Raw genomic sequence first — 14,548 nt, forward strand, 5'->3', positions numbered from 1 at the left:
GACCAGAGTTGAGCAAGAGCAAACTAGAAAGAGCTCTGTCAACATGAGAGTGAGTGATTAATTCAAAAGAAGAGAGATGGATGGAGCCCAAAAGGCAGAAAGTTTCAATAGGAGATTCACATATTAGATATGATGGGAAGTTTTGTTAATGTCTAGGGCAACAACATTGCTATCACTGAATCTATAGGCTGAGTGACATAAGAAGATCTTTGTTTATAATCTGAACTCCATTCTGTAGTCTAGGATGTGATTTCCTTACTGTATCATAAATGTCTTGCAACTCCAGTTTCAACTTTACAGGATATTATTATAAGAGTTAGTTTATCTAAAAAAATATATATATACAAACATGTGGTTGGCGTTAGGAAGGACATCCAGCCGTAGAAACCCTGCCAAACCAGACTGGAGTCTGGTACAGCCTTCCAGCTGGCCAGCCCTGGTCAAACCGTCCGACCCATGCCAGCATGGACAACGGACGTTAAACGATGATGATGATGATGATGATGATGATAAGATAATTTGATTGAAAAGACTAAAAATAATAACTTGAACCACTTACTCCATACCAAGCTTCTTGCAGGCTTTAATGCCAAATTCCTCACTCATTGGACTGTAACAGACTGGGTAAAACTGTTCATTGACTCGGATGCTTAACATATCTTCTTGAATGGATACTTCAGAAGAGAGAGAGAAAAAAAGAGACACATTTAAGCTTTTTTGTTTGTTTTTTTATACATGTCCAATACACTATAATTATTATGAAATAACTGCCACGATGTTAAAGCAAATGATATTAGATATAATAAGCTCAAATTTCAAACAGAGATGAGAGAGAGAGGTGGGGGTGCTTTTAAAATCTGAAACCTTGAAATATTAAAAGGTAACAGCTATGCTATAATTTCTAGTAGGAGAAAAGTCCAAGACGTCTTCTCGACTGCTTGTAAATTAGGCAAGGGAAATAACTCTGTTTGTTCCACCTGTTTAGACCACGAAGACACACAATTAATGCTTTCAACTTGGAATGTCTTTATAAGAATTACTTATAAACCAGTGGCCCCATAAAGAGTATACGCTTCGAATTTTTATTTAAAAATCTCTGCTTCCTGGATGTAAGTAACCAATTGTAGAAAAGGGTACCGAATCACTAAGGTCGATAGTAAATTGCTACGGTAATCAACTCCAGAGCCTTTCATGAAAGCCTTTGCATAGTTCTTCACACTGCTAGAAATAGAAGTCAAATCTCCAGCAACTCATTCCACTCTAACTTGCTAAAGTGAAGAAATAACAAATTAAATGATGTAGTCCTACATATAGTATTTCTGAATAAAAGAAAAAGACAGGTGAACATAGCAAGAATGCTTTTGACCACAAGTGTTGTTGATCATGGCTAGCCTAGGGCTAAATATTACAATACCCACTTCCTGTAAAGTCTCATACATTAAATGTATCTAGTGTTTGTAGTGCGATCAGTAATAGGACTGACAGGGAGTTGGGAAGAATATGAGAGATAATTCCAAAAAGAAGGTTTTGTAAGAGGTTTTCCCAGTAATTAAACCAAACTGCCACTAGGAGGATAAAGGGCAAAACTGAAATATTGACGAATGGAGAAAGGGAGAAAGAAAGTGAGAAAGAAAAAGGTAGTTCCACTTACCACACGACTGTTCATCAGAACCATCAGGACACTGAATCATGCCATCACATCGCAGGCCACTATTTATACAGGAGAAGTCATCACATACAAATTGGTCAGATTTGCACTTCACTGAAAAGCAACAACAATAAGAAACAATAAGTATAATAGTTAAATAAATAAAAGAAACAAAGCAAAAACACTGCCCTGACAAATAACCAGTTTTTGAGGACTATTCAGTATTTGCATTTTCGGAATTTACATCTCTCTCTCTCTCTCTCTCTCTCTCTCTCTCTCTAAGAAAAAAGAAAAGAGTGTTTTTATAAGATGAAATTTACCTAGCGATGTAAGTATTTTAGCAATTACTTCCAAGAACTCTACCAACATTAAGGTGTGAATGCAGATTAACATGATGTAGAAAGCAAGAGTTATCATTGTTACTGATAACATCAATGGATCAAAGCAGGAAAGTATTTATGAAGGTGAATTTGTGATCAGCTTTGAAGATCTTAATCACTTCTCTGAGATTGTTAATATCTTTGCAAAAAGTAAGAAGTTTAGAAATTCTTCCTTTCACCTCTTCCCTAAAATCTTGATTTGTATTTGTAAAAGAAGTCATTAAGATAATCAACATTTTCTTCAAAACTGGAAATGGGTTTCAAAATGTAGTGTGGGGAGAGAAGCTAAGGGCCATCAGGTTGAGATTAGGGTTAGATTCCATATGACCCTTTCCCCATAAACTGAAAAGCAGGGAAGTGTCATCTCCCTGCAGACCTGCCATTTCCTTTACTGATTTCCTTCAAAAAGATCAAGAATTTTTATTTCTAATTAGTATTTTTGGTTATTTTCCTTTCATCTCCAAGAAGTTTACATGAACCCAGATTTGATCTAACTCTGCCACACCTTGTTATCAAAGGGTCAGGTGGCCTTATGGCTTGGGAATAAAATTTGGTAGCTGGAAGCTATGAGGAAGCTTGTCATGTGTGTGTGTGTGTGTGTGTGCGTGTGTGTGTGTGTACATGCATGTAGCATTGGCATATATATGTGTGTGTGTGCATGTGTAAATACACACACATTCACACACACATAGAGGAATATGCTTGAAGAAGCAGAAATGGAAGACAGAGAAGATGAAAAGAAGAAACAGAAGTAATTGATATTGGAAGGTCGATGGTAACAAGAGAAATGATAGAGAAAATAGAGAATAGAAGGGTAAAGATGTCTGATGTGAGAAAATAGTGATAGGGGAGAGAAACTAGGAAAGAAACTGAAAGACGATGAAAGAATTGAATAAGTAAATAAGAGGTATGAGAGAAGGAAAGGGCAGAAAGTTGATGAGAGATGGCAAAAAGAAAAGAAAAAAAAGAAAATAGAGGATGACAAGAGATGGGGAAATACAGAAGAGAGAAGATGACATGTAACAAGTGATGATAAAAGACAAATAAGAGCAGGTGAAAAAAGATACAGGTATTAAAAAGAAAAAAAAAACACAGAAGACTACATCCATTTGATGATAGATTATGAACAGATGACACATAAATAGAATATGGCAGAAAGTACCTTTTGCCAGAGTATGAGAGATAAGGGTCAGACAAATATCAACAGAGGAGTATCCCTGCCTTCCTGAGTTAGTTTCCCCACCACATTACTTAAAAATTGTGGCAGAGGCCTTGGTCTCAGGACCACTCAAGTCTAGAAACTGAGGTTGGGGGTAAAGCAAAGACAGGCTCCCCATAGAAAATCCAGCTCCCAAAAAGCCTCATGATAGCAAAGGAGAATGGGCATCAACCAGCCTAAAGTTTGGGGTAGGCAGCACCTGCCTACCTTGGTTGCTATGGCATTGAGGTAAATCCGATCATCCCCCATTAACGGGGGACGAAACCCGGATTTAAAACACTGGATGACGATGAACAAAGATATCACATGTTAGAAAAGAAGATAAAAAAGAAGACTTACGACAATTGGCTTCATCTGATGCATCACTACAATCCGATTCTCCATCACAAACCCATTCTTTCATGATACATTTCTTGTTTGTGCAGGCAAAATCATTGTAGGAACAAGCTACAATCACAGAATAAGATCTATTAATGATGCTGCATTGTTGTGGGTCATTAGTTACCACTAATATCTCTATTTTCATTGTTGCTAGCTGTTTAACCCCATCCCTATACATATATCAGCAATGATTGTTCCCCCTTCTATCAGTATTACCTCTATCCTGACCACACTTATTTCTACTCATTTCCCGTATGTCCTTCCCCACTGGTCTCTGTCACTGTTATTACTACTGATTGCACTGGCCACCATTAACATTCATCTTGACTACAATCACCACCACCTCCACCATTACTCAGTAATTCCACACTCTGTCATTACCACTGCTCAACATTATTACTGCTATTATTATTATTATTATTATTATTATTATTATTACTATTATTACTATTATTATTATTACTATTATTATTATTATTATTATTATTATTATTATTATTATTATTATTATTATTATTATTATTATTATTATTAAGGCAGTAAGCTGGCGGAATGGTTAGCATGTCAGGCGAAATGCTTAGCGGTATTTCGTCTGCCACTACATTCTGAGTTCAAATTTTGCCAAGGTTGACTTTGCCTTTTATCCTTTCGGGGTTGATAAATTAAGTACCAGTGAAACACTGGGGGGTCAGTGTAATTGACTTGTCCCCTCCCCGAAAATGGCTCCCCTTGTAGCAAAATTTGAAACCATTATTATTATTATCATTATTATTATTACTATTATTATTATTATTATTAAGTGATTGAAGAAGTACAGAATCACAATTAAAAAAAGGGGTAAGACCTAATTACAATTAGCAGAAATTTACGAATCCTGCCCCCTTACAACTACAAAGCATGTATTGTTTAATGTAAGAGTGTTTGTAGTTCAGTATGTATGGTTGGCTATCACCATTGGGTATGTATTTAAAACTATCCTCTCGCTAGAAAGACATATTACATCATGTGACCATAACAGACCAATTATAATAAAAGAAACAAACAAATCAGTTGCTATTCTTACTGCAGTTGCGCTCATCACTTCCGTCTTTGCACTGTTCTTTGCCATCACATCGCTCGTAAGACTTTATACATTGACCATCGGGACACCTATAATGAAACTCCTTGTGACAGGCTGGTGGAAGAAAAAAATGGGGAAGCTATCAAGCTGATTTTCTGGATTTTGGGCGGGGGGGGGGGTGACTTTTAGATTTAAAACATTATTATTTACAAATACAAAGTTTCTTAAAATACTTTTAGAATATTAAAAATTCTGACGTATTTTGATAATGTGTAAAGCAAGTTGTTTTACAGATAAATAACAGTTAAAATGGATTGGGTTCGCATTGAATTTTTCCCAATGGAATTAATATAATTCTTGTATACATTTTTCTTTTTTTTTACTTGTTTCTTCATCTTAATTGTTGTTTGAATTTATGTGTAAACAAGACTCCCTTTGCCACAAATGTGTGGGTGGGTAATATTAGAATGCAAAGCAGAGTTGGATATCTTGAGGAAAAAGAAAAACCTCCAAGTTTATTGTTTTCATAAATTTACAACTCTGCTACAAATATTCAATGCCAATCACATTCCTTTAAAATTTGCAATAATACAAGAATACCATCTCATCTTACATAGTTTATAAAACTATGCAATGCATTGTTTGTGAAACTATGTGAGACTATAACTATAAAAGCATTACTGTTGTTGTTTAATAATTTTAATAGTAATACAACAAAATTTTTAACCATAATTAACACTATAGCAAAATCAAAATCAAATAAGCTGTCCATGTATATTTTGAAAGATAATCATATAATCACAAAATACACACTCATATATAGATATATATAAACTTACGCTTTGGTGGCAGAAAACAATATTCCTCGTCATTAGTTAAACCTTCGCAAGGAATAAGAGTTGAGTTTGGTCCACATTCTTGTTGTACGGCTAAAAACAGTAAAAAGGTGAGAAATAATTTTAAAATGCTTTCAAAAAGTCCCCCTGATTTTCCAACTTCAAAAGTTAGAAAAATCATGCAAGCTTTATTTATCTATTTTGAGAAATATTAAATTTTGGTCTTTCAGACAAAACAAAACAAATAAAAAATATATATTTAAAAAAAGACGGAATTTTTAAAAAAATCCTTTTATCTGATAATTGTGCTTTCAGTTTACTTTTGAAATAACATTGTCATTGTTTTGGATGAAATTTATATTTTTACAGATGAAACAATAATAGTGTGTGTGTGTGTGTACATATATACATCCCCATAACTGAGAGGCTCGACAAAAAGAGAACGAAATAAATGCCATGTTTGAAGTAAGTAGTGGAGTTGATTTGATGAAGTAAGACCTTAAAGATGCTATCCAGCATTGTAACAAAACAAAAAGAGTAAAAACTTTTATAGAATAAAATAATACATGCATGTACACACAGACATACATACATGCATGCATAAACAGAGAGCGTTCTCTAAATGAGAGAGGTCCTTAACTGTGGTACCACAAAGATCGACCAGGGGTGATGTTAACATGTTTCCGATCCTCAGTAAAAAGAAAACCCATACATGTTTAGGGGACAACAGAAGAAAAGAGTAAACAAAATGTCAAATTATAGACATTTATTTTCGTTTTTAATTAAAAGAGTAAAAGTTAGCTCCCTTGAAATACAATTTTGCGGTAACAGTTTGATGTTTTAAAAGGTTAAAATGCTCATGATGATCGTGTGTGTGTGTGTGTGTGTGGATCACTATTACTTAACATCTGTGTTCCATACTGGCATGGGTTAAACAGTTTGCCAGGCTCTGATGGGCCCAAGAACTGCATCCTATTGCAGCATTTCCTTTGACATGGTTTCTATGGCTGGGCGCCCTCCCTGGTGCCAACCACCACCACTGATTAGGCTGGCATGCAGTTTCCAAGACTATGAACTTTGAGTGAGGAGTGGGTACTTTATGCTTGGAGAATAAGGAGTAGAAAAGGATAAGGTACAAAGAAAAAAAAGGCTGGAACAAAACCGATTTCTTGTTGTAGAGGAACAACATCACTATTCACCTTTTAAAAGAGAACGCCAAGGAGGTGGGGGGGGCAGTGGTGATAAGGTGTCAGGGGGGCAGGGGAGAGGAGAGAATGGCGGAGTAGGGGGTGTCTGTTAGTGCAGAGGGAAGAAGAATAGAAATGATGATACAGTAAAGAGAAAGATGAACAAAAGAGAGATGACATGTTGTTGAGTAGGTTGCAGGAGTGGATGGGGAAGAGAGAGAGAGAGAGAGAGAGAGAGAGAGAGAGAGAGAGAGAGAGAGAGAAAGAGAAAGGAAGGTGCAAGTATTTGAGGAAGGTGTGTATAGGTCGACGAATGGATGGATAATTTGATAGATAGATGCAGGTATGGCTATGTGAGTAAGAAGTTTGCTTTGCAAACACTTGGTTTTAGGTTCAGTTCCACTGCTCCCTAGAAAACCCTCCTTTCTTTGTATATGGCCGATAATGTCTGTGTATGCAGCAAGCAAATCACCATCTCATATATGGGAACAGTATCCCATTCTGAATCAGGCATAAGCTTTGTAGAGGCAAGATTAGTTGATGAAAAGCCATAACAGAACTAGCTTTCTATTATGAAACAAAAAATGCATTAGGCCCATGAATGGAATACTTACTTAGACATGTACTTTTACAGGAGAATTTGGAAATGCCTTTTACACATTTGGGGAATAATAAACCACAGAAGTAATGAGCAGCCAACGCGGAACAATTCCTGGCCAGCACTGGTTCAGCATTTTTTTGGAAACTACGTTTCATAGATTCTAAATCATTATCATTGAGAAGATTTGGAGCCATTGTCTTAGAATAACCAGCTTCCACACATGTTGGGAAGTCCAACACAATACACAAATCTGGTGAAAATAAAATGTAAATGATATTACATATAATATGCAAACAATGAAAATGAGAGAACGCATATACATATATGCATACATATACATATACATATACATACACATATACATATATGCACACACAATGTATGTAATACAGAAAAATATTGCAAAGTAAAATTCAAATCTCTATTGCTCCTTATAAGCAAAGCAGTGTGATTAAGGTAAGTATAAGCACAACTATGTGTTTAAGAAGTCTTACAAAGACCACATCAATCTCACTGTGTCGGATCCTGGCTAGCACCTCACTGTTTCAGCCTCAGCTGGATTATCCCTCTCCTGTGAATGACTTTGCAAATGGCAGTGGTTGTAATTTCACTAAGATGCTAAAACAGTTTTATTAGGATTTGAAGCTATAACTGTAGGTACTGAGATGATTACCAGAAGTTATTAATTACTTACCCAGCACCAATTATGCCACCCTCATCTACAAGACCACCTACATTTACATCAATTATGCCACCCTCATCTACAAGACCACCTACATTTACATCAATTATGTCACCCTCATTTATAACAATTATGTCATCCCCATCTACATCTATTAGGCCTCCATTAGCTAAATTAATTATACCATCCTCATTTAAATCCTCACCTATTATGTTGCTCATATCAACAATAAATAATCTAACCTGGAGTTAATGTTGTAACCTCTGCTTTTGTTGTTGTGGTTGTGGTTGTTGTAGCTGTTGTTGTTGTGGGTGTAGGACCTGTAAAGGAAAGGAAAACCATTTAATTGATTTATTTATAACTAACAAAAAAAAAAAACAGGAATGTGATTGTAAAACAAAGAAAACAATGAAAAGAAAAAAGAAACAAAGAGGAATATTTACGGTCTGTTGTGATATTTGGTGGAAGAAAGCAATACGCTTTGTCATCAGTTAAGAAATCACAATCAAAGATGATTGCCGATTTTCCACAGGCTTGTTTCACGGCTGAAACAGGAATAACACTTTATTTAAAGAAATTCTGGTTTATTATAGAATGTGATTGTAAACGAGAAGCTGCATTTTATCATTACGAGGTGGTTTCAAAGAGTTCCAGGAATAGCTCTATCGCGTGTCAACAGATGGCAGCACATGGTTGCAGGCACAGTGAGAAGCAGTGTGCCAAGTGACATCACTGTGTTTACTTGGCAAGTTGTGAAATTTGTGTTTTTGTGATCAAGTCTATGCTGTAGTCTGTGATTTTGTCGTGGAAGGGAACAAAAAGCCAATGTGAAATTTTGCATTAAACTTGGGATTTTGCTACAGAGACATTGGGCATGCTTCAGCAAGCTTACAGTGATGAGGCAATGGATCGTATACAATGTTCGAGAAAGAGCATCCCTGGAAGATGATGAAAAATCTCAAAGACCTGCTATGAATGTCACCTCCAGAAATGTGGTATTGTGCATCACAAATTCATTCCCCGGGGTTGGACCATCAATCAAGAGTCCTACTGAGACGTTTTCTCTCTCAAATCACTTATGCTCTATCGTATATGCACACTTACTTTACCCATCCAGTGGAGCATACTGACTCCATTTCTTTTTAGCCTTCGAATGTCCTCAGTTGTCAGTCGACATCTCACTGCCATCTAGAATAGCTGTTTGTACACAGGCATCATACAATCTGCCTTTCACTGCATTTATGGATGGATGGATGGATGGATGGATGGATGGAAGATTTTTTTTTGTGTGTATGTATGTGTATACATGAGTGTGTATGTATGTGTATATATGAGTGTGTATGTATGTATAGATTACCCAAACATACACACACACACACACACACACACACACACTCACTCAGAGAAACAGAATGAATTTGAAATTTGCTAGCACATCTCTGGGAATTATCTGAAATTATATTTACATGTCTTTGGAATAACGCAGAAATGTTATCACAAAAGTAAGCTTACCTAGACAAGTTGTTTGACATGAAAAACGAATTTGTCCCAAAGTATTGCATTGTGGGAAAATGAGACCACACACATAGTGCAAGGCAAGTGGAGAGCATTTACGTTGGATAAGAGGCAAGGCCAGGGACTTGAAATTTTTCTCTGCTGATTGGTAGTCTTCATCACCAAAGACATTTGGAAACATGGTGTTGTTGTAACCAGCTTGTTCACAAACATGAGATTTCATATCAAAGCAAAGATCTACAAAGATGAAACAAAGAGAAAAAAGGAAGAAATGAAATATTAAAATGTGATGCACAGATACAGTGAATACATTATATATATATATACACATATATATATATATATATATATATATATATATATATATATTAGCATGAACACATACATACATACACATATGCATGAGTGTGTGAGTGAGTGAGTGAGTGTGTGTGGTTTAACACACTTGTATACTGTTGTGCATGTGTGTTTGTTTAATTGAAGACAAGTTTTGAGCATCAAATTTGAAAGTTAATGCTGTAAAAACAAAATTTTCATTCTGCAGCACCACCACCACCAGTCACCCCCCCCCCCCCCGCTTGTTTTGATGTATTAGAAAGCTGTTTATTTTGTATATTTTGTGGAGTAAAATTGTTGCTGGAATTGTGAAACTTGGTGAAATGATGTCAGAGCTTCTATTTTTCTGAGTTACGTTTTGATGCCATTCTGGAGATGTTTACATGAGTTTGTGATTCTTTGTGTGTGTGTGTGTGTGTGTGTGTGTGTGTGTGTGTGTGTGTGTGTGTGTGTGTGTGTGTGTGTGTGTGTGTGTGTATAAGAGAGAGAGAGAGAGAAATACAGATACATTTCCAATCTTCTTATCAACTATTTCACATGAAATCACAGTCATCGATTTTTAGCTTCATGTTGATCTCAGTATTGATCTTTACTTTTTCTCACTCAACTTCTTATCCTTTGATTAGTATTCCAGACATTAAATATTGTTCGTGATGGATTTTTTTTGTTTGTTTGTTTTGGTAGTGAGCAGTTTAAGAAGGATTTGGTTGCAAATTTTAGCAAGGTAAACCCCTGTTTAGAAGCTTGCAAGGCTGGCCTAAACTTTTTAGTTATGGGTGGGTGGTGATGGTCGTTTTTATAGTAATAATGTTTATAGTAATGATGATGACCTTGAAAATGAAGAGGATAATGATGAAGAGGATGAAGATAATATTAGAGATAGCAACAATGATGACAATATAGAAAGTGAAGATGATGATGATAATAAAGACAACATTGATATTATTAATAATGATAATAACATGGATAATGAAAATGTCAGCAATGCTCATTGCAACCAACTTGTCTAAGGTCAGGATGATAATTAATTGCAAAAATAATAATAGAATAATAAAGGTTATAATACCAGGTGCTGGAGTTTGTGACTTTGTTGTCTTACTGGAGACAGTGGCTGCAACAAAAATAGATAGCATGTCACAGCAGTTTGGAAATAGATAAAACTCAGCAAACTATGCTGTCCACCTGATGCTCAACCATTCTCTAACAAACCAGTGTAATGTTTCTTGGACACATCTACCCTCACAAACACACACATACTACATATATAAGAAAAATCAGGAATTTCAAAAATGATATCTACAACAATAGACTGTATAGAAATGAAAAGGAAAGCAATGAGAAATATGTGGGGGTGAACAAACATTATTTAATTAATATAATACATTATCATTAAGATAAATGTCATCAACTTCCAGGTGTTTAAAAGTCTACAGCCAGTCTGTGACAATTTGTTTATACCAGAATTATCTTCTAAGAGAAATATCATTAAATGATGCTAGACAGCTTGAAACGATTGTAGTGATCAATAAAGATTCTTATATCTTCTGTTCCTCTCATTAATTACATGCCCAACGGACATGCTTTACTGGCAAACTAATAGGTGTATACCACACGATTTATTAACAATTACAAAGAATACGCAAACTGGTGCATCTTTCAAATTTTTCTTTTAATTTTACGGTTGGTCATACAGCATAATTAGTTGGTTAAAGTGACCAATACTATGCTGTGTGACCAACTGTAAAATTAAAAGAAAAACTTGAAAGATGTACCAGTCTCTGAATTCTTTGTAATTGTTTGAAATTTACACTTTTGAAAATATGAATAATCCAGTGAAACGAACCCAGAGTAATCCATCAGAAGAATTGCAGTGAGATTGTTAATACTAAGTAATCACCAATGGTTATTACTACCTGATGCAGTTAACCAAAACCTGCATGTGTATAATTTATTTAATGTGATAGGGTATGATTTGAAGGGGATTTGACTTCTATATCTAGCAGATTACACAATAATCTACTTCAGTATAGGCAGAGGGGATAGTATTATACAATGTTCCTGCAATCCTACTAATTTCAGGATTAAAAATATTAACCAGTAAAGAATGTCATTTTAATTGGTCAGGGACAACTGTTAGAAAATAGAAACAACAAACAGGCAGGACGTACTTGATGCAGTGGTGTGTGGTTCAGGTAGGAAACAGTACATCTCATCATCAGTCAAATGTTCACATGGCAGGAGAGTTGCATTTTTACCACAGTTCTTTTCTATGGCTGGTATAAGAAAAAAAAAAAGAGAGAGAAAGAGGTAATAGATTTGTGAATTTAAAACATGATGGTTCAGGCAACACTGTGCATATTTTGAGTGAGTAATTAATGTTTGAATTCAGTCAGTTCTGCTTAATATTCTCATGTTGATAAACAAAGGAAATGCACCAAAACTAAGCATTATCTCCTGATTTCTTCCAGAAACTCCCTTACACTTTAGTGCCCATGACACAAGCAATCCAATAAGCTAATCCAATAGCTACCTGTTTTGGAAATCCCTGTTCTAGGCACTACATCACACCTAATTACTTTATCCTAAATTCCAAATTTCACCAACCTTCTCTTTGACTCATCACGTAAACTCTTCCAGCATTTACTTCCTTTATTTTATCTCCCAGAAACAACAGAACACATTTAAGTTCTTAGCTTTACCCCAGGAAATTCTTTACAATCATCATAATCAAAATAATTAGCAAGTGAAATAATTAATGAAACAACTTCAACAAGATATTGCTGACTTACCAAGACAAGTGGACTTGCAAGAAAATTTTGCTTGACCATTTTCACATTTTGGGAACAACAAACCACACATATAATGTAAACTGAGGGGAGAACAACCACTGTTTATGATGGGAAGTGCAGAAGTATTAAATGATATTATGGCTTCTTCAGCAGTTTCATCTTTGAAATTTGGGAACATGGTTCGAGAATAGCCAGCATCAAGACATTTCTGGAACTTCAGTGGGAAACAGTTGTCTGTCAAAGATATAAAAGAGTTTAGAAAATGTAGTTGGCTGTTAATTTCCTTTAAACGTTTATTATTTGGTGTCAAAATGTTCATTGCAGCAACGGCAACATGGTCACAGACATGATTACACTGCATTGGCTGCAGTTGGTGCAATGAACATTTGTATATTCTTTACTGATAACACCTCAAAACATAGTCTGGCCTAATATCTTAGAAATCCATTGAAATAACTTACAACCCACAATGACAATGATGTGACAATGACAATGATGATGATGATCTAGAAAAATAAAAGTATAATTTACCATTTACATCTGTAGTTTTGTGTGTAGTTAGTGTTGTCTGATGAACAGGGTAGGTAGACCTGGCAGGAACTGAAGAATGAAAAAACATTCAGAGATAAACAAAACCAATTCCTTTGACAACACTATCACCACAATTGACTGATTGGGGGAAAGAAGAGAGAGGGAAAAGCAACAACATGTGGGGTGGGGGAGAGAATGGAGAGAAGAGAGAAGAGAAAAAGTTACAGATTTTGATTTTAGATTGTATCGTCTTTGGACAACACATTTATTACTGATAATCTTGCAAGAAAAAGTAAGCTGTTATATAATTGTGAAAATATACACAAATACATACATCGTAAAACTAAAGGAAACATAAGAACAGAAACTGCTAATACGAGAACAAAAGAACACACACATACACACACACACACACATCATGATATATCTCGACTTTGCAAAAGCCTTGATAAAGTCAACCATGGCATGATATGTCACAAGCCTTCATGATCTCAGCATAGTTGGAAAACTTGGAGAGTGGCTACATGACTTTCTAAAAGATGGAAGTCAAGCAATGGTGGCCAATGGAACCACCTCTAAGGAAACACAAATAGTGAGAGGTGTTCCCCGACGCACTCTCTTAGGGCCACTGATATTCATAATGGTCTTCTCAAATAAGCCTTCAGCTGCTCAGAAAGCTACCCTTGTTAGCTATCTAGACAATAAAAAGTCTCTTGGAGGAAACAAAACCCTGAAAATGTTGCACACCTGCAATCAATCCCCTGTAAAGACTTTGAAGTCTTAGTTTGAATTTTCTTAAGCATTACTAAATGTCTTCTATACTGAGAATTCCTGGATCTCTTCTGGGGACTATATCCCCTTTGCTCAGTGGAGCGCTACCTATAAATCACATCCATGGATAAGCAATTGTTGGGCACATCTACAAAGAATATCCCACTGGCTAATTTTGAAAAAGATTTACGACATATGATAACCCCCTCCCTCTTCCTGAACTAGCTCTCTTATCTCCTCTCACTATTCCCCGTCTTAACCCCCATAACCCTGCCAACCTTCCCACTGCTCCCCTCTAATACAGCTAGCTCTCCACATTTAATCATTCCATCCTGGAACTTCTCTACATTAAGATCTGAAATGTAAAATCTTCTCTACCCTGATGACAGAGGCTCATTTTATCCTATGTTGATTGTATCCCCTATGGCCACATATTGTGATCGACCACATCTACCAACATTATTATGGATCTCCAAGCCCCCAGAAACAACTGTTGGACTTATAACACCTTTCTTTCACCCCTTTAATTGCCTCTGTCATTTGTACTCTGTGTAAGTTAGATGTATTAATATAAATCTCTAGATATCTATACTTAGAAATCCTTCATTTGAA

At 35.7% G+C, this 14,548-nt stretch overlaps 1 protein-coding gene across 4 annotated transcripts in view; it reads right to left on the bottom strand.

Annotated features, from left to right (window-relative positions):
• Nucleotides 1-14,548, bottom strand: part of LOC106874472 (uncharacterized) — a 152,072-nt gene that overhangs the window by 48,563 nt on the left and 88,961 nt on the right. For all 4 annotated transcript variants that reach the window (XM_089340256.1, XM_089340257.1, XM_089340255.1 and 1 more), the window contains exons 12-24: nucleotides 13,166-13,234; nucleotides 12,635-12,868; nucleotides 12,014-12,118; nucleotides 10,912-10,956; nucleotides 9,507-9,746; nucleotides 8,438-8,539; nucleotides 8,237-8,314; nucleotides 7,326-7,562; nucleotides 5,528-5,617; nucleotides 4,692-4,802; nucleotides 3,587-3,694; nucleotides 1,652-1,762; nucleotides 560-674 (exon numbers count right to left, since the gene is read on the bottom strand). In XM_089340256.1, coding sequence (XP_089196382.1) covers nucleotides 560-674; nucleotides 1,652-1,762; nucleotides 3,587-3,694; nucleotides 4,692-4,802; nucleotides 5,528-5,617; nucleotides 7,326-7,562; nucleotides 8,237-8,314; nucleotides 8,438-8,539; nucleotides 9,507-9,746; nucleotides 10,912-10,956; nucleotides 12,014-12,118; nucleotides 12,635-12,868; nucleotides 13,166-13,234 — 1,645 coding nt within the window. The remainder of the gene's footprint in view (nucleotides 1-559; nucleotides 675-1,651; nucleotides 1,763-3,586; nucleotides 3,695-4,691; nucleotides 4,803-5,527; nucleotides 5,618-7,325; nucleotides 7,563-8,236; nucleotides 8,315-8,437; nucleotides 8,540-9,506; nucleotides 9,747-10,911; nucleotides 10,957-12,013; nucleotides 12,119-12,634; nucleotides 12,869-13,165; nucleotides 13,235-14,548) is intronic.

Source organism: Octopus bimaculoides, chromosome 23, assembly GCF_046866305.1.
Source record: "Octopus bimaculoides isolate indiv1 chromosome 23, ASM4686630v1, whole genome shotgun sequence".
Lineage (NCBI taxonomy): Eukaryota > Metazoa > Mollusca > Cephalopoda > Octopoda > Octopodidae > Octopus > Octopus bimaculoides.